General features: G+C 48.4%; 1 protein-coding gene across 2 annotated transcripts in view; it reads left to right on the forward strand.

The window, feature by feature from the left end:
* The window catches only part of RCAN1 (regulator of calcineurin 1), a 37,840-nt gene that overhangs the window by 10,695 nt on the left and 7,561 nt on the right, over positions 1–19,584 (forward strand). The window contains exon 1 of one of the 2 annotated variants that reach the window (XM_009089560.4): positions 17,764–18,018. The exons of the other annotated variant lie outside the window; for it this stretch is intronic. Coding sequence (XP_009087808.1) covers positions 17,932–18,018 — 87 coding nt within the window. The 5' untranslated portion in view covers positions 17,764–17,931. Of the gene's footprint in view, positions 1–17,763; positions 18,019–19,584 lie in introns of those variants that run through there. 2 annotated transcript variants of the gene reach the window in all.

Consider the following 19,584-nt stretch of genomic DNA (forward strand, 5'->3'; position numbering starts at 1 on the left):
TTGGGATGGAGGAGATCAAAGATGGTCTCACTGCCAGCCCTGCCATGGCAGGGACACCTTCCACTGTCCCCAGTGTCCAGGGGCAGCCACAGCTGCTCTGGGAATTCCAGCCCAGCCCCAGGCAGGGAACAGTTCCCAATTCCCACAATCCCATCCTCCCTGGGTGCTGTCCTTCCAGCCCTTGTGGGAGAGTGGGCCTGGGGTAAATGAAGGTGATTTTAGTGGCTGTCTCTGCTAGGTCGCTCTGGGGTTGTCAGTGCAGGGAGTAAATAAAGAGTGAAATCCAGCCCCGTTTGGAATTCAGGGGGATGAGGAGGAGCTGGGACCTGGCTTGGTGCTATTTAGGGACCACTTTGGGCTGGGAAACAAATGCTGACAGTGGGGGCTATTTTTGAGAGGTGTTTATCACTGTTCTCACTCTTCATCAGCTCCTGGAGTTATTTGTAGTAGATCCATCCTTTCCAGTGCCTTGGTGAGTAATGATGCTTTAAAGGTAAAAATCTGAAAAACTCCTGAAGAAATACATTTTAAAAATCTTTGGTTCTAGAGGAGCAGATGGAATGACAGGAGTGAGGTGTTGATCACTCAGTGATTGTAAATTGGAAAGCAGAGTTGCTTAAACCCTCCTTGTGTGTCCCCCTGTCCTGGACTAAGCCTGGTTTAAACTGCCCCAGTTCAGTGTTTGGTGCTGATGGTTTAATCATCATTATAGCAGAGCAGTTCCCCCATCATTTCATCCTTAAAAACTGCCCCAGGATAAACTCTCAGCCCAAGGGAAAGGACCCTGTGAGAGCTGAGGGAGAGGGGTACAAAATCCAGCTGCAGCATGACAGACCATGAGGATTTGGGGAAAAGAGCTGCATCCATAAATCTAAACACAGTCACCATGAGCAAAGAAACGCTGAAAGATTTTAAAGTCTACCCAATCAGGTCAGCCTGAAAGTGAAGAATCTTTATTTAAAATAGATTGGATGTGGGACACCAAATTCACTAATGAGCAGAGAGCTCTGACCGTATTTATTTCATGTATTTGCAAATTATTGTTTAATCTCTCTCCCCCCAGTTATTTGAGTCTCCCTTTGTTGCTGCCTGTCCTGATTAGGGCTTTGCCTTGCAAATGCTGATTTGAAGAGTGTCTAATTTGGCATTTCAGCTCTTGCTGTAATGTTGAGGCTGCAGAAGGTGGAACTGGAAATGCTGTTCAAGCTCTTTCCTTGCTCTGCTGGGCAGGTTGGAAATGTCAGCTATGATTTTCTGAGTTGGCTTTAGGCACTGTCAAGGTGGAGGCTGTTGGATCAGATCACTTTGAGAAGTGATTGGTTTGTGGTGCTAAAAAATATAAAATAGAGTTTGTGAAACTCTGCCTGCTAAAAGGGGCTCTCAGCCATGGCCAGGCTGTTCTTGTGGAGAACACTTGGGTACATTCATGTGCTTTCCTCCTAGTCCAGCTCCTGCAATAAAACACTCCAAGCTTTTTAGAGTACTTCAATCAGAACCCAGATCATCTGGAAAAAATGATAAGGCTCAGCTGCTGACAGGGGCACAGTCCTGCTGGCAGTGTTTGCTGAAGTTTTTCCTTTGACTGGAGCATTGTTGTTGCAGGAGCTTAATGAGGTTCCTCAGAAATACCTTGGAGAGTGGCACCAGCTGCAAACACAGCAGGAATAGCTCAGGGCAGAGCCCTCCTGGGAGCTCTGGGCCCTTTCTGCCTCCACGGGGAAAGGACTGGGGGGATTTTCCACAGCAGGGCTTGGGGGCTGAAAAAAGCAGTAAACAAATTCAGAAACAGTCTGGGGGCCCAGCCCTGGAGGAGCTGGAGCTGCTGCAGAGAGCCCAGAGGAGGCTCCAGGATGGGCAGAGGGCTGGAGCAGCTCTGCTGGGAGGAAAGGCTGGCACAGCTGGCATTGCCCACCTGCACAAGAGAAGCTTTGGGCTGAGCTCAGGGTGGCCTTGCAGGGCCTGGAGGAGCCCCAGGAAAGCTGGAGAGAGACAATTCCCAGGGGATGCAGGGACAGCACCCAGGGAATGGCTTCACACTGAAAAATTACAGGTTTAGGGGGGATATTGGAAAAAAATCCTTCCCTGGCAGGGTGGGCAGGGGCTGGGATGGAATTCCCAGAGCAGCTGGGGCTGCCCCTGGATCCCTGGCAGTGCCCAAGGCCAGGCTGGCCACTGAGGCTGGAGCAGCCTGGCACAGTGGGAGGTTTCCCTGCCATGGCAGGGGTGGCACTGGGTGGGCTCTGAGGTCCCTCCCAACCCAAACCAGTCTGGAATTCTTTGATAGCTTATCAGTTCCTCCAAGTGTGTTATCACCCTCAGGTTTAATATTTGACCTTCACTTGGAACTTTTTACAACACTGGAAAGCTGTTCTGGTCTTAAAATGAATCACAGAATCATGGAATAGTTTGGGATGGAAGGGACATCAAAGATCACTTTTTCCCACCCCTGCCATGGCAGAGACGCCTCCCACTGTGCCAGGCTGCTCCAGCCCCAGTGTCCAACCTGGCCCTGGGCACTGCCAGGGATCCAGGGGCAGCCCCAGCTGCTCTGGGCACTGAGAGCAGAAGTTGTTTCCTGTGCAACTGCCCAGGGGCAGCAGCCCAGCTCTGAACAGTGTGGAAAATGTCCCAGGGAGCTTTGCTATCCCCACAACTGATCTGCATGGGAATCAGAGCTCCCTTACATTTCTTACGGAAAATAAGGGGAGATGAGGAGCCTGGGGACTGCTTTGAAGGTTTATTGAAGCAGCACCCTCCAGACTCAGCTGGATCAGAGGCTGAGCAGGACTTTGAGCAGGTCTGAGTTGGTCTCGCTGCTGTGTCTTGGGTTTAAGTGACACCTGAGGGATTTTAGGAACCAGTCAGCCATAGAGTCTCAGGGAACTTGTAATTATTTCACAGTCCCTCTAGGTAAAACAACTCTTTGTAGTGTTGTGACTTCCAAGAAAAGAACAGAATTGAACAGGTGATATAAGTGTTCAGGGAGGCTCGTTCTGAATTTCCTTTAAATAAAAGTTAAATAACAGAAAAAGGCACCTGGTTTTTAGGCTTCTAAGGCTGGAGTTCTAAGAAATGAGGATATGCAGGGAATAGGGTGAAGGATATGTATGAGTTTTGTTTTCTTCTGATATTTAGGGGAAAAACAATTAAATCAGAGTTGAGAGAATGAAGTTATTAAAACTGCTGTTTGTCTTTAGAGAGAGAGGCACAAAGATTCCCAGTTAGAAGCCAGCCCAGGAGAACATCCTGCTTTCCATACCTTGCAGACTTTGAGAAATGTTTTCCAGGAAAGCTGAGCACAGCCATGAATCACTTCTGGAAAACCCAGTGGAAGGAATTGCTCAAAGAAATGCTGCAGTGGCCACCCTTTGCCTATCAGGAAATGGGGCAGCTTTCCATGATTCTGTGCAGATCATGGGACACCCATTTTCAAAGGCTCTCATGAAAAGAGCAAGTGAAAAATTGCTGCTCATTGACTTTCTCAAAATGCTTATTTTGATATAAATATAACATTTAATACAAGCCAGAAGGGCTTTTCTCTGAATTTCCCTTTTCTCCCTGGATTTTCCTGCTGTCATGATCAAGGGAGTTTGGGAGGAACTGGCAAGGAATGGTGTCCTCACAGGCAGCAAATTGGCCAAATATTTTTTTTCTGGTTGATGATGAATCAATTATTTCATGTTATCAGTGTAATTATCTCCAGTCTCTGCTTTGCCCCTGCAAATGCCTGGCAGTGTGGGAACCTCCATGGTTTTAACATGATCTGTGCTCATTATTCTGCTGTTACAGGGCTAAAAAACCCAGAAATGCCACAGAAAATGTGAGGAAGGTGAGGGATTGCAGCTTTCAGCACTCTTGAAGTGAATCCTGGGGGAATTTTTGGGAGTGGGCTGTGGATCCAAGTGTCTGGGGCAGCTCCTGGGCTTTGGAAAGAGCTGCTTTGGGAAGAGCTGCTTCTGTCCTGTCAGAGATGTGAAGCTGAACATTGAATGCCTGACAAATCCCATTTTCTGCAGCTTCCACGCCTTTGCCAAGAGCTGCTTCTGCCAAAGGTGATGCATCCAGGGATTTTAGGGAGCTGCAGAGGAAGTTGGGTTTTGTTTGGGTTTTTTGGTTTGTTGTGTTGGGTTTGGTGGTGGTTTCTTTTCCTGTGCATGGAGATATTCTGGATTAAACCAGCCAGGCCAGGGGGAATAATTTGAATTTTTGTTATTAATAAATGAAAGCTGCTGCCCTTGTTTTGTGTTCAGCTGTTCTGAACTGCCCTGCTCAGCTCCTGGGCTGCTCTGGGAGGAGGGAAAGTAAAGGAATGTTGCTTAAACCCCTTGAATTTCATGGGACAGTGGACGATGCCTCACTTGCACTTAAATCCACCTGAAGACATTTTAAAAGTTCAGCCATTCAGGATCCCACAGAACCAAGCCTGGCCCTCTCACTGCACCCCTCCAAGCTCTGGAATTTTTATTTCTCCACTAATTGTGTTCACTTTGCAATGCCTCAGAGAGCTATTGAATTCTTCCTGTCACTTTTGGCCTTTGATTTGTAAAACCCCAAGCCTGCATCCTCTGCCAAATACACTTTGCATTTCTCCCTTGTCCTTTAACCCTTTTTCTTTTTTCCTGGTGGAGGTTTTTGAACAGGCTCCAGACATTCCAATATTTGGCTGCTCTCTGATGATTTGGGGAAACGTCTCCCAAGATGACTTGGAGAAAGCCCTTGAAGAGACATTTTCCTTCCCTTTCAGTGGATTAGGGATAAATGAGCATCATTTATCAGCTCAGCTCACATTGCTTTGTTCCAAAATACCAATTTTTGAACAAAGCAGAGAGATTTCTGGATTTTCCGCAGAGGGTTTTGTTCTTCCCTCAGCAGGTTTGGTTGGAAATCCTGGATGGCACAGGTGTTGGAATGTTTTACCAAATGGAATGATTTTATTTTTAGATGAATAGAAAAATAATTGCTATGAAATACTGTCTGAAAATGTTTATTTCCTTTTGAGTACCCAAAATGAGGGCAAAATCATCATTAATTTACTCTGGATCATTTGAGTGTGTTCCCAGCAGGAGTGGAAACGTGTTGGAAAAAGCCTTTACATTTTGGAATATATTTCCCACATTCAGAAGTTTCTAAATGAGGCTGGTGGTTACTCAGCTACTCTGTAGTGGAATTTCCAAGTGCCCACGTTTGTGTTCCCACTCAGTGAACAGGAATTCAGTGTTTAATGCTTGGAAATGGAAGTGTAAATCATAGATTTTTCCAAGGATGGAAGAAGCACACTGCAGGTATTTATTTTTCAGATGGGTGGCTGGAAAACTGTGGCCCATGGAATCTGTAAATGGCCCTTGTGTGACAGAGCACAACTCTGGATATTTTATTTGGATCTCCTAATGCAAAAATGACACCAGCTCATGCATTTGGAGCTATTCAAATGGATCCTGTAAGTCTTCAGGAAAAACAGCTCCTTCTTGGCACTGCAGTTGGAATTTGCATTAAAAAATCATCAGGGGTTGATTTGAATCTTTTTTTAATCCTTGAGTGGAGTCATTGTGGAGTGGCTGCAGTTTGTGTGGGAATTCAGGAATTGGCTTCCCAGGAGCCTCCCTGGCAGCCAGAGGAGCTGCCCAGCCCCACTTCCATGGGGCTCCCCCAGCCCTGCAGCTTTGTGCTGGAAGGACACACAGCCCCAGGCATGGCCCTGCAGAGCAGTGCCTGTGATGGCAGCAGGAATTCTGCCCAGGGAATGGGCACAGCCCCGAGGCTGCCACAGCTCCAGGAGCCTTTGGCCAGCGCTACCAGGGATGCCAGGGTGGGCCAGGAGCTGCATCAATGACCCTGTGGGTCCCTTCCACTCAGGATAGTCCAGCATTCTTCTTTATTCTCCCTTTGAAATAACAGCAGTAGGTGCAGGAAGCCTTCTGGAAGATTTTACTTCTTCCATCTCAAGAACAGCTGTTAAATTGAGATCCAGAAAATGAGGAAGTGAAATGGGAGCAGGCCTGGGTTGGCAATTCACAGCCCCAGAACAGAATTGTGGATTAAACCAGGAATTCTCACCTGGAAAAGGTGAGAATTTAAAGTGAAGGAGGAAGAAATAAGATTGGAAATTTCAGGAGGTTTTTACAGCAGTTTGTGGTGACAAGACAAGAGGTGATGGCTTCAAAATGATGGAGGGAAAGTTTGGAATGGAATTAGGAAAAATCCTTCCCTGGCAGGGTGGGCAGGGGCTGGGATGGAATTCCCAGAGCAGCTGGGGCTGCCCCTGGATCCCTGGCAGTGCCCAAGGCCAGGTTGGACACTGGGGCTGGAGCAGCCTGGCACAGTGGGAGGTGTCCCTGCCATGGCAGGGTGGGATGGGTGGGCTCTAAGGTCCCTTGTGACCCAGCCCAGTCTGGGATTAAATGCTAAACAAAATTGTCTCACAGGTTTTGGAGATGCCCTGAGGAAAAGCTGCCTATTCAGCTTTGTTTGCTGCACAGTGACCAGACTTGTTCCTTCAGCAGATGTCATCAGGGAGCAGTGACAGCTCTGGGAGGGCTTGGATCAGCTGGAGCCCAGCTGGGGGAGGGAGCAGCCCATGGAATCACACCTGGGGTTATCCTGGCTCTAAGGCCACAGCAAATTCCCAAACCCCATCTGAACATCTGAGGAGCAGCCTCAGAGCAGGGACCACTGAGACACTCCTGGATAAAGGTGGCATTTGGCTGTTCTGGGGGGAGTAAATGCAGGGTTCAGGGCAGTGCTGCCTGTTGCATTTCCATGAGCCTGGAGGAGTGAGCAGCTCTGCTGGAGAAGCTCCAACCTGCAGAATTTTCGGGCCTTCCAGTGGGAAAGTACAGGTGAAACTCAGAAGGGAAAACTCCCCTGGCCCAGCCTGAGGCTGTTCCCTCTGCTCCTGTCCCTGTCCCTGTTCCATGGGAGCAGAGCCCGACCCCCCCAGCTGTGACAGCTCCTGAGGAGGGATGGGGGTGAAAGGGACAGGAGCAAAGCTCAGGGAATCCCAGAGTCCCCAAATCCCCGAGGCTGGCACAGCCCTCCCAGCCCAGGCAGTGCCAGCTGTGCCCCATGGCCACCTTGTGCCCAGCCCAGAGCACTCAGTGCCACCTCCAGGGGACACCTGCAGGGATGGGCACTGCAGAGCTCCCTGGGCAGCCCCTGCCAAGGCCTGAGCCCCCTTTCCATGGGCAAATTCCTGCTGCTGGCCAAGCTGAGCCTGCCCTGGCCCAGCCTGAGGCCGTTCCCTCTGCTCCTGTCCCTGTGCCCTGGGAGCAGAGCCCGACCCCCCCGGCTGTCCCCTCCTGGCAGGGACTTGTGCAGAGCCACAAGGGCCCCCTGAGCCTCCTTTGCTCCAGGCTCAGCCCCTGCCCAGCTCCCTCAGGAATTCTCCAGCCCCTTCCCAGCTCCCTCAGGAATTCTCCAGCCCCTTCCCAGCTCCCTCAGGAATTCTCCAGACCCTTCCCAGCTCCCTTCCCTGCCCTGGACATGCTCCAGCTCCTTTGACTTTCAGAACAGATTTGGAAGCAAAGCCTTGGTTGCTCAAAGAAAAAGTAATTGGGCTTCTTTAATTGCTTTACCTGAACCTTTAATAGGCAGTGATTGACTCTTGATTGAGATGTTGAGTAGGGAATACAGACAGGCTGACACAGATTCATTCCTTTTCCTTTTTTTTCCTCTGTACTGACCTTTTATCTTTACGTCCTTCATTATCTGGAGTGTACAAAGTGAGGTAAAAATATCTTGACTTCTTTGGTCTTCTCAGAAGAGTTTCAGTGAAGATGGAGTCATATTGAACTAAAATTTCCACCTGCCTTTGGTGCTGCTTTGATGATCAGTGTGTGTGTCATCAAGACAGCAGGTCAAAGAACTATTTCTTTTTCCTCAAGGAATATTTAAAAGACTGGGATGCTGACATCAGGCTCCTACTCTAACATTATGAAGTGGATATATGTTGTAGTTGAGATGGAAACAATAAAAAGCAACACTCCATTTTCAGGAGGCTTCAAACTGTTTTATTCTAGCATGCATGGTTTTTATACATTCTCACAAAACTCATAAGTTTACACTCTACTCATTGGTCAGGAAAGACAAACAGATGCTCATTGGAACAGGCAGGTGCAGGTTTCTCTTATTTCTCCTTCTTTCTTGGTTTCTGTGTCAATGGCCTTGGTAGGAAATTCTTTCAGGGGCAGACATGGATCCTCTGATCACACTTCTCTCTGGCTCACAGAAGTCACTGTAAATCCTCTTCCACAGATAAATATTTTGAAGAGATACTGTGTTATACCTGTTGGAATTATGGAATAGTTTGAGTTGTTCCTCAGAGCCCACCCAGTGCCACCCCTGCCATGGCAGGGACACCTCCCACTGTGCCAGGCTGCTCCAGCCCCAGTGTCCAGCCTGGCCTTGGGCACTGCCAGGGATCCAGGGATGGAATTCCATCCCAGCCCTGCCCACCCTGCCAGGGAACAATTCCTCATTGCCAAGATCCCAGCCAGCCCTGCCCTCTGGCACTGGGAGCCATTCCCTGGCTGCTGTCCCTGCATCCCCTGGGAATTGTCTCTCTTCCTGCTTCTTGTAGCTCCTTTGGATTCTGGAATCTGAATCTGGATCCCAGCCTTACACAACCAGCCCAGAACTGAACTTCTGAAAGCTCCTCTGCTGTTGTGTGTTCGTCACTGCTCTTACACATGAGAGCAAAGCTGATCTCAGCTGCTTGGCACTGGGCTGTTCGAATAAAGAGCCATGCTTGGGGTCAGTGTTCTGGATCTCCTTTATGGTGTGGCTGCTGCTGGAAGGCAGGAATTGGGGAGGGATGTGCTTCCCTTCCTGTGGGAACAGCTGGATCTGGGGGAGCTCTGACCACACTGGCTTTGATTGGATGGGGTTTGAGTAAAGCCCTGTCAGCTCTGGGGCTGGATCATTTGTGGGGAACGTTCCCTTCTTCCCATGGAAGAGAATTAGGGAAGGTTTTTAGGGGCCCTTGTGGCTCTGCACAAGTCCCTGCCAGGAGGGGACAGCCGGGGGGGTCGGGCTCTGCTCCCAGGGCACAGGGACAGGAGCAGAGGGAACGGCCTCAGGCTGGGCCAGGGCAGGCTCAGCTTGGCCAGCAGCAGGAATTTGCCCATGGAAAGGGGGCTCAGGCCTTGGCAGGGGCTGCCCAGGGAGCTCTGCAGTGCCCATCCCTGCAGGTGTCCCCTGGAGGTGGCACTGAGTGCTCTGGGCTGGGCACAAGGTGGCCATGGGGCACAGCTGGCACTGCCTGGGCTGGGAGGGCTTTGCCAGCCCGGGGATTTGGGGACTCTGGGATTCCCTGAGCTTTGTTCCCGTCCCTTTCACCCCCATCCTCCCTCAGGAGCTGTCACAGCCTGGCTGTGTTTGTGTGGGAGCTTCCATTCCCCATCCCTCCATCTTTGGGCTGCTCAGGGTTGTTCTTCTTGTGGCCCTGTCACCATTTCAGCAGATCTGGGTTAAATTCCTCTGAAATGTGGTCCCAGCTCAGTCCCCAGACATGGCACTGTCCCAGCCCAGCCCTGGTGGTGTGCAGGGCTCCAGTTGTGCTCGCTGGCAGAGCATGCAGGACACACTCCAGGAATGCAGGAATCCCACTGGAGCTTGTGGCCTGCTCTGCACCTCTCCCTCTGCTCAGTCTCACTTATAAATAACTTTACAGCTGCTCCCTCTTCACAAACCAGCCAGATCTTCATGCAGAAGGTGCCCCCTCACTCAAGAAATAAGGATCCAAAGCCCCTTTTTGCTTCAGCAGTGATGTGTTTGAACATGTCCCTTCTTTCTGTCTTGAATTATTTCATCTTGCAGCTCCACAGATCTGTTAATTACTGTCTAGATGAGTTTTTTCCCCTTTGAGCTATTCATTCAAAGAAATAACCTTGAAAAGGTCAGAGTGGAGCTGATTTTTCCTGGTTGCAGTGGTAGGAGTCTCTCATGCTTCCTTTAGTTCATTGTTACCCAGTGCTTGGGAGAAACCTCTTTTTGTCTTGGGGGCTGCAGGAGCATTTTTAACAAATCACTTCCTTCAATTCTGCTGTAAATAGTTCTTCTCCAGTATGAAAAATGCCCTGCTAACCCATTTTGTTTTCAAAGTCCTTGTCCTTTTGTAGTTCCTGACAAATAGAGGGGATCTTTGCAGAATTTTCAGCTCTTCCCCCTTGTTTCACCTCCACTCTGAGGAAGGATTTATATAGACAGCTATATTTAGAGAAGCCTTCAGCAAGCTTCAGAGGAGTTGTTGGAGGATTTCCTGCCCTTCCCTTCCCAGAGTTAGCTTTTCCTGGGGTGGCAAAGGTTCCATGGGGAGCTGGACACTGGACTCTTGTCCCTGTCACCTTCTTTCCTCCCTTCTGTCAGAAATAGAAATAAAAACCAGCACTGCAAGTGCAGCTGGCCATGGGAATGTTCTTGATGACTTCTGTGGTGGCTTCTTGTCATCTTTGGCTTTTTCTGTTGTCTTTGGCTGTTTATTTTCTCTCACCCCAACATATCATGGATTAATTATATTATTGCTGCACAGTCCTCCTCAGGAATTTTCATAGATTTTTAAAAAGCATCTTCTTGAAGGCTGTTTTGATGAGCTGAACCCAAATTCTCTTTCTGTGGTGAAGGAAATGTTTCTTGGATTGACTTTGCAAGAACTTTCTCCTTCCCTTTTCTAATCTCCCAATCCAATTACTGCAAAAGGTGTTTCATAATGTGCTTTTTCTACTATAAATACATTACCTGTAGATAATTTTGGAATGAGAGTAAAGCAGTTAATGAGTTTAAACAGAAATAAAGACAGTAGAAATAGGCAGAGTTTTTTTACAAACTCATTGACATTTATCCCTCTGTAACTTCAGGTCTAGAAAAGTGTTTGAGTCTTAAGTTTGTATTTGAGTCTTGTGTCTTAAGGTGCAGAATCCTCATAACTTTCCACTGGCTTTCCTGTGGGTTTGCCTGACATCTTAGAACATGGGCACTCATTCCTCTGCCTCTGTTTGGAGCAGGAGAAGATTTTCCTGGAAGGGCTGGAAGTCTAAAGCAGAGGTGTCACTGCACCCCAGACAGGGGGTTTTCAATTTTTCCTGTCAGCTGAGTTTATCCTTATCTCTGTTGCCATTAGCCAGTGCTGGTTGTGCTGAATGAATGCTCTGATAGCTCTTTCTAGCAGTCTGTATTTCTGAAAAGATCTCAGGGTTGCCCAGTGCTGGAGTTTTAGAACCACGGACTCCTCCTTTGAGAGGAGCCCTCAGCATAACTGGGTGGAGCCCAGGCAGGTTGGGGGGAACACAGTAAAGGTAAGAAAACTTTGAGGAAGCTGTGAAAAAGCAACACAGAAACAGAGCAGAAAACTTAGAGCTAGCTACAAGTCTGAAAGTTACAAAAAAAGCTGCAAAGTTACAAAAATACAGCAAGTAAGGACGTGAAACAACAGCTTGAATTTTGGGCTTGGCTAAGATAGACCTCAAGACTGCAGAAAAACATGCCTAGCAAGGTGGTAGAAGGTTTTAAACTTACTAATGGAGTATTGAGTGTTGTTAAAGGGAAGCAGAGAAGCAGGCACTGTGTGCAGCAGGGGTAGGTGTGCTTTTAGTGATTGGTTGGAACACCTGTCTGGGAGCTTTAGCCGTGTGCTGTGGGCTAGAAGGTTGTTCAGGTGCTCTGTACCAGAGAAACCTTGGCCTGCTGCTGGCTGTACAGGAGCTTTGCCATCTTCAATTGTCTCAGCCACATAACGAGGCTGATGCTGCAGGGAAGCTCAAGGAGTGAACCCCAGCAGTCCCTGTCCACAAGACCTTTGTGCCCCATTCCATGGAATCAGATCCTTCCAGGTGCTCAAACCTGCCCAGACACTGGGCTCTGTCTGCCTGGGCAGTGGGGTGGAACTCCTGCAGGGCTGTGCAGCACTGAGCCCTTGTGTGGGCCCAGGAGCTGCTGCTGCCCCTTTTCCACAGGCTGTGGGCATTCCTTGGCTCCTGCCAGGCCGTGCTGTCATTGGGAAAATCACCTTGTGGCCTTGACTTGCTGTGACTCCCTTACTGTAAATAAGTCTGCACATGCTCCTTGTGCAGTTCATTCTGTGACCCACAGACTTCTGAGCTCGTTAACCAATTGGTTTGTGCAGATGATTTCCCTGCTGGAGGAATGGATTTGTTTCACTTACATCTTTCTGAGGAATGCAGAAAATATAATGTGGAATAGGTAACTTTAAAAACCAGCTTTTTATAACCACAAAGCAGAAGTTGTCACAGAATTACAGAATGGTTTGGGTTGGAAGGGACCTTAAAGATGATTTAATGCTACCCCCCTGCCATGGCAGGGACACCTTCCACTGTGCCAGGCTGCTCCCAGCCCCAGTGTCCAGCCTGGCCTTGGGCACTGCCAGGGATCCAGGGGCAGCCCCAGCTGCTCTGGGAAAGGTGTCTGAAAGGAAACCTGGGCAGGATTTCTTTCTACAAGTCTGAAGGATTTCTCATGAAGTAAAACAGACCAGTCCTACTTTAGAACAGTTTTCTGCCCAGATCCCTCCAGCAGCCTGAGCCCTGGGAGCCTGGCACGGGCCATGCCTGGCATAGCACCACACCCACTCATGCCTCTGACTTAGCCTGATAAATTTTTCCAATGCCAAGCACACCCAGGTCACAAACACAGGGAGGAGAAGGGAGGCAGAATTATCACCCAGTATTAATGTTAAAGATTTAGGAAGAAATTCTTTACTCAGAGGACAGTGAGGCCCTGGCACAGGGTGCCCAGAGCAGCTGGGGCTGCCCCTGGGTCCCTGGCAGTGCCCAAGGCCAGGCTGGACACTGGAGCAGCCTGGCACAGTGGGAGGTGTCCCTGCCATGGCAGGGGTGGCACTGGGTGGGCTTTGAGGACTCTCCCAACCTAAACTAGTCTGGGAATTTATGATTTTTTTGGTTTTTTTTTTTTTTTTTGGGGGGGGGTTTTTTTTTGGTTTTTTTTTTTTTTTTTTGCATGTGGGAGCAGGGGAGTGGTTGGGAATGTGGATTCATTTTTAGCCAGTAAAATGAGAGTAAGGCTGTGCCAGGAAAATGAAACCAGTGTGATTTTCATTGCAGATAACTTGAAGATGTTTATCCCTGTCCTGAGGAAGGGCTGAGGCAGGATAATTAACATGGAGACAGGAATAGAAGCAATGTGTTGATAGGAAAAGAGCAGCAGGTCTGGAGTGGGAGTGCAGGGATTACACAAAGAGCATCTCCAAGGGCAGCTGTAAAACCTGCCAGGGAGGAGAGAGAATGGACTGGATTGTTCTGGTTTATGGCTCTTGGGGGTAATTTTATCAACTTAGAGAATTCCCAGCATATTTAAGTTCACATTCATTTCCCTTCTCTGGTTTTTCACTTTGATGTTGGAGTTATTGGCACTTTTGGTGACTTGCCTGATTTCTGTTTCTGTGGCCTCTCTTCCTTCTCTCCTGTGCCTTGCCTGTTCCACTGCATGGAGGTGAAACTGGGGAGCTGCTTATGGCATTCAGTCATTCTGTGTTCCCACTATTTCATATATTTGTTGGACTCTCTGATTGTCCTTCCAGCCCCCAGCACTGTTCCAGGAAAGGTCTCTGTCACATTTCTGTCCTTGGGCAGTGCTGGAGGATCTCTCAGGTGCTCTTGCTATTTGGGAGCACTTTAGGTTTTGATTGAGCACCTTGTCTGCAGTTTTAGAACTCAGCTTCCAGAATGTGAGCCCTGGAATCAGCTTCCAAGGGCAAGGTGAAAGCTGAGGAGGTGGAGCTGACCCTGCTGTCCTGTCCCACTGCTCTGAACCCTTTGCTTTCATTCCCAAAGGGCAGCAGCACCTTGGAACCATGGAATGCTCTGGGTGGGAGGGACCCCAAATCCCACCCAGTGCCAGCCCTGCTATGGCAGGGACACCTCCCACTGTGCCAGGCTGCTCCAGCCCCAGGGTCCAGCCTGGCCTTGGGCACTGCCAGGGATCCAGGCATGGAATTCCATCCCAGCCCTGCCCACCCTGCCAGGGAACAATTCCTCATTGCCAAGATCCCAGCCAGCCCTGCCCTCTGGCACTGGGAGCCATTCCCTGGCTGCTGTCCCTGCATCCCCTGGGAATTGTCTCTCTCCAGCTTTCCTGGGGCTCCTCCAGGCCCTGCAAGGCCACCCTGAGCTCAGCCCAAAGCTTCTCCTGTGCAGGTGAGCAATGCCAGCTGTGCCAGCCTTTCCTCCCAGCAGAGCTGCTCCAGCCCTCTGCCCATCCTGGAGCCTCCTCTGGGCTCTCTGCAGCAGCTCCAGCTCCTCCAGGGCTGGTGATTTTGCCCTTGTTCTGTCTGTAGCTCACCAGGGAGTCTCAAAGAGAGGGCAGGAAGCAGCAAACTCTCTGAAGGGAGATGAGGGAGCAGAAAAGCTGCTCTCTGATAATATCAGAACATCAAATCCAGGACTCCTGAGGTGTTGCAATGTTCCTGTCCCAGGCAGGGTTGTTTGCTGTGGGTACCAAACCTTCCAGGAGGGAACATTGCAGCACTCATGTTGGGCAGTGGGGCTTTAGGAACTTTGCCTCGTGATTTCCACATCATCTCAGGGCTCTCCTCCAACAGCTCTTCATTACCTGCACCAGGGGCAGTGGGAATTGGGGCTTTTTCTTCTGACAGAGTGCTTCAGTTTGGTGTTAATCACTCAGAGAGGTTTATTGAATACTCTGAGAGACCTGGCCTGAGCTGGAGGAGGGCAGGGCTGGATGGGATTTTGGGAATGAGGAATTGTTCCCTGGCAGGGTGGGCAGGCCCTGGGTCCCTGGCAGTGCCCAAGGCCAGGCAGGACACTGGGGCTGGAGCAGCCTGGCACAGTGGGAGGTGTCCCTGCCATGGCAGGGGTGGCACTGGGTGGGCTCTGAGGTCCCTTCCATCCCAAACCTTTTTGTGATTCCATGATTTGGTACACAGCCATGTCAAAAAACCATGATGACAGTGACAAAGTGGAGCATACTGCAAGTGATTCTTTGGGGTTTTAAAAAGCCAAGTTAAAACCATTGTGTGTATCAGTAGGACTTCAATGTTTGTTTTAAATCTGGAGAATATTGTGAAAAAATACTTTTGTGAGGTGTTGCATTTCTCAGACCCACTTGTTCCTAGCCAGGCTCTAGGCCTGGATTAGCTGACCAAGCTCTAATTGAGGGCTGGCTTCTGCACTCATTTTCCCTGGCTCTCAGCACTGTGCAGGTGGCTTTGAGGGTGGCAATCAGAGAGATTTTTTCCTGTTTTACTCCTCATGAGCTCCAGGGACAGAAATGTCCCCAGAGGTGCTGCAGTGACCCAGGGCTGTGCCAGCTTGGAGCAGGAACCTGCTCTGCTTTCTTATCAGGAGCTGCAGTTCCCTGGCATGTGGGCAGCCTGTTTGCCTTTGTGCTCAGGTGAGTCATGGCCATTCTTTCCAGGTGAGCATCCTGACCTCTGCTTTATGGAGTCACACCTGCTCCTTCCACATCCCAAGGATTGAGGGTACCTGACAGAAATTCCAGGTCAGGGACAGGGTTTAGGATGTGCTCACTGTGGGATTTTTGGCTCTGTGAATCCTGAATTTCTGTGTGTGCCCAGTGCAGGTCTCTCTTCCCATCCTCACTGATGGATCTCATCCCATTCTTCCCAGAAAAGGTGCTCAGGCCTTGGCAGGGGCTGCCCAGGGGGGTTTGGAGTCCCCATCCCTGCAGGTGTCCAAGGAATGTCTGGATGTGGCACTCAGGCCTGGGGACAAGGTGGGTGGTGATTCAGTCACAGGTGGCACTTGATAGTCTTGAAGTGCTTTTCCAGTTTCAGTGATCCTGGGATTTTTAAGTGATGCCTTCCAATAAAAGGTTCTAAAAATTTGTATTAAATATTCTTTTCATGCTGTGGTAACTTTTACACTGAGGTAACCTAAGAACAGCAGAGAGTTTGACTTTAAATGGGGATTTAGCAAAAAGACCCCCTAAAAATGGAGAAAAGCCTTCATGTGAAAAGTTTTGTGTAGTTAAATAGAGATGAAATCAGGTTTTAAACTTAGCACTGTGCATTGTATGCAGGTATTCCCTAGAACTTCATCCTTCTGTCACAGCCCTGTGTTAAAACAGAATGAACTAAAGGCACTTAAGGTTTTTGACTGTGTTATAATTTTGGAGCTGCAGTGCATGGGAGAGTTTCAAATAGCTTGTGAAAGCTTCAGTTTAAACTTCATTAATTACTTGAAACGGTGATGAGCTTTTTTTTAGTGGGTTTTGGGTTTTTTTTTTTAAAAAGCAAGCACACAAAAAAACCTCCCACCTCCTCAAAAAAAAAAAATTAACAGAAAAGACCACAAAAGCCTGTGTTTTGGGAAAAGATCCCCAAACCCTTTGGGATTCAGGTGTCCCAGAAAATGTCAGGAATTCAGGTTGCACAGCTGCTCCCTGCTGCTGTGTCTGAGGTTCTGGTAGAACCCTGCCAGCAGATTGCTGAGCAGGCTCCTGGTAGGAAAAAGAGGCACAAAGCAACCCCTGAGAAACCCTCCCTGCTCCATGGGGCTGGGAAAGTTTTTAATAAGCTGGGAACTGTAATTAATGCACAGAGCTGCTTTGAAGAAGCTTCCAAATGAATCCTCCTTGTGATGGCAGGAAAATCATTTCCCCAGTTCTATCTCTACATTTCCACCTGTGGCTGTTGAGTGGAACAAGAACCAAGTGAGGGATTTGTGTTCCATCCCCCGAGCATCAGGATTTTGGCATTTTCCCTGCTGCCTTCTCCCCAGCCCATTCCTGGAACCTGAATTCCTGACATTTTCTGGGACACCTGAATCCCAAAGCATTTCCCAAAAAGCAGCACAGAACACAGCTCGTTGTGGTCTTTTCTTGTGGAATTTTTTTTTTTTTTTGAGGGGGGTGGGAGGTTTTTTTGTTTGTGTGTTTGTTTTGGTTTTTTTGGTTTTTTTTTAAGCAAGAACCACTAAAAAAGCTCATCACCATTTCAAGTAATTAATGAAGTTTAAACTGAAGCTTTCACAAGCTTTTTGGAACTCTCTCATGCACTGCAGGTCCAAAATTATAACACAAAATCTTAAGTGCTTTTAGATCATTCTGTTTTAGCACAGGGTAACATTTCCACCTGTGGCTGTTGAGTGGAACAAGAACTGAGTCTGGGGGATTTGTGTTGCATCCCCAGAAGATCAGAATCAGACATTTTCCCTGCTGCCTTCTCCCCAGCCCAGTCCCAGAGTGTTTCCACCCATGGCTGTTGGGTGAAACAAAACTGAGCTGAGGGATTTGTGTTCCATCCCCAGAGAATCAGGAATTGGGCATTTTCCCTGCTGCCTTCTCCCCAGCCCATTCCCAGAGCATTTCCACCTGTAGCTGTTTGGTGGAACAAGAACTGAGTTGAACAAGAGCTAAGGGAATTGTTTCCCATCCCCAGAAGATCAGAATCAGACATTTTCCCTGCTGCCTTCTCCCCAGCCCATTCCCAGAGCATTTCCACCTGTAGCTGTTTGGTGGAACAAGAACTGAGCTGAGGGATTTGTGTCCCATCCCCAGACCATCAGAATCATTTTTCCTGCTGCCTTCTCCCCAGCCCATTCCTGGAGCGTTCTGCCAAGGCAGGAACATTTTCCATGCGTGGCAGCTCGGAGTGGGAGCTGCATGGAATTACTGCCAGTGGAAACTATGCTGCAAGAGCCTGGCCAGCAGCTGCCCTGCTCGGCTCGGCTGCATTTTCCATGCTCCCGGTAATTAGCAGAGGGAAGCTGACTAATTACTGACGTCACCTCTTTCCAGTGCCGCTTACATTTTGTTCCCGAGCACGCGGGACCGTGCTCAGGAATTCGCTGTCACCCACAGGATGCTCTGAGAGCTTTTTGTCACCAGGGGCTGGGCTGGCTCTGCCTTATAAACGCTGCGAGCGGCGGCCGCGGCTCCCGAGCAGCCGCGATCGCTGCGGGAGCGCCGGGGCCCGGCCCCAAAATGCATTTCCGTAACTTCCACTACAGCTTCGGCTCGCTCATCGCCTGCCTGGCCGATGGCGAGCTCTTCACCCAGCCAGAAACAAGGGTAGGTGGTGGCTTTGGGCTTCCTTCTGGCAGCTCCGCTCCGGAGGTGCTGCTTGCGCTTGGAAGGAAATCGCACTTTGCTGGGTCCCCGGGAGGAATTGATAAATCCGACTGCATGTTCTTAGAAGGCTGATTTCTATTCTATTCTATTCTATTCTATTCTATTCTATTCTATTCTATTCTATTCTATTCTATTCTATTCTATTCTATTCTATTCTATTCTATTCTATTCTATATTAATTACATTAAAGAATACTATCCTGAAACTATACTAAAGAATAGAGAAAGGATATAGACAGAAGGCTTAACAAGATACTAATTAAAAATTCGTGGCTGACTCCTCAGAGTCCCGACACAGACAGATGGTGATTGGTTATTAAGTAAAAACAATTCACATGTTGGATAAACGACCACATTCCAAGGCAACAATCACAGGAGAAGCAATCAGATAATGTTGTTTTCCTTTTTCTCTGAGGCTTCTCAGCTTCCCAGGAGAGAAATCCTGGGCAAAGGGATTTTTCAGAGAATGTGAGAGTGACAGTTTGCCATAAAAGTCTTGGAGCTTGGGAGTCTGGAAAGTCTTGGAGCTTGGGAGTCTGCAGCAGGCTGCTCTGATGGGAATGATTCCAGCTCTGGGAATTACTCAGTTTTAGCTCTCTGTGGTTGGGAAAATTGTCTCAAGTTTCCCTCCAGACTTCTTGGACTGTGTGATGTATTCTGAATTTTCAGCAAATCTTTAATTGGTACTGGCCTGGCTGCCCTGGAGGTGGTGGAGTGCCCATCCCTGGGGGTGTTTAACAAAGCCTGGAGGTGGCACTGGGTGCCAGGGCTCAGTTGGGCTGCTGGGGCTGGGCTGGACTCCATGGGCTTGGAGGTCTCTTCCAACCTGGTCCTTCTGGGATTCTGGAATTGTGATTTTGTAGAAAAGGGCAGGGCACAACTTGGAGCTCCTGCATGTTGGGATTTAAAACTTCCCATCAAGAATCCTCCTTATTAAATATTCTTAATAATGTATTATGAAATGTTTTTATCAGAGATTTTATTTCTCTGCAATGGGTTTTGGAAGCAGAGGTTGTTTGTGATGGAACACTTGGAATAAATAAGTAAATAAATGAATAAATAACAGAGCAGTGTCAGTTTGTGTGGGAGCTCAGAGCTGCCCCATGCTGCTGTTCCTTTACTGATTTTTGTAGCAAGATCCATGAATTTGTAATCCATTTGATGCATCTCCTGGGATTTTTTTTTTCCTGGTAAATCTACAAGAAATCCTCTTGGGTCTGTATTTAGCTGATTAGCAATATAAAATAAATAATAATGTAAATATAAAAGGATGTAAAATATTTATCAGTTCTGATACAGTGAGCTGTTACTGCTAAGATATCTTTAGGAAAAAAAACTTTTTTTTTAAAGTGTCATAGTGATAAAGTGACATTTCTGACCTCTATAATCACATAAATTAATGAATAAATAAATAAGTAAATCTTTAAAAAAAAAAAAAAAAAGCCACAAAAAGCCCCCAAGCCCAGATCTCTCTGTGTTTAAATACAGAATGGGAACTTGGAAATGC

Source organism: Serinus canaria, chromosome 1 (assembly GCF_022539315.1).
Source record: "Serinus canaria isolate serCan28SL12 chromosome 1, serCan2020, whole genome shotgun sequence".
Classification (NCBI taxonomy): domain Eukaryota; kingdom Metazoa; phylum Chordata; class Aves; order Passeriformes; family Fringillidae; genus Serinus; species Serinus canaria.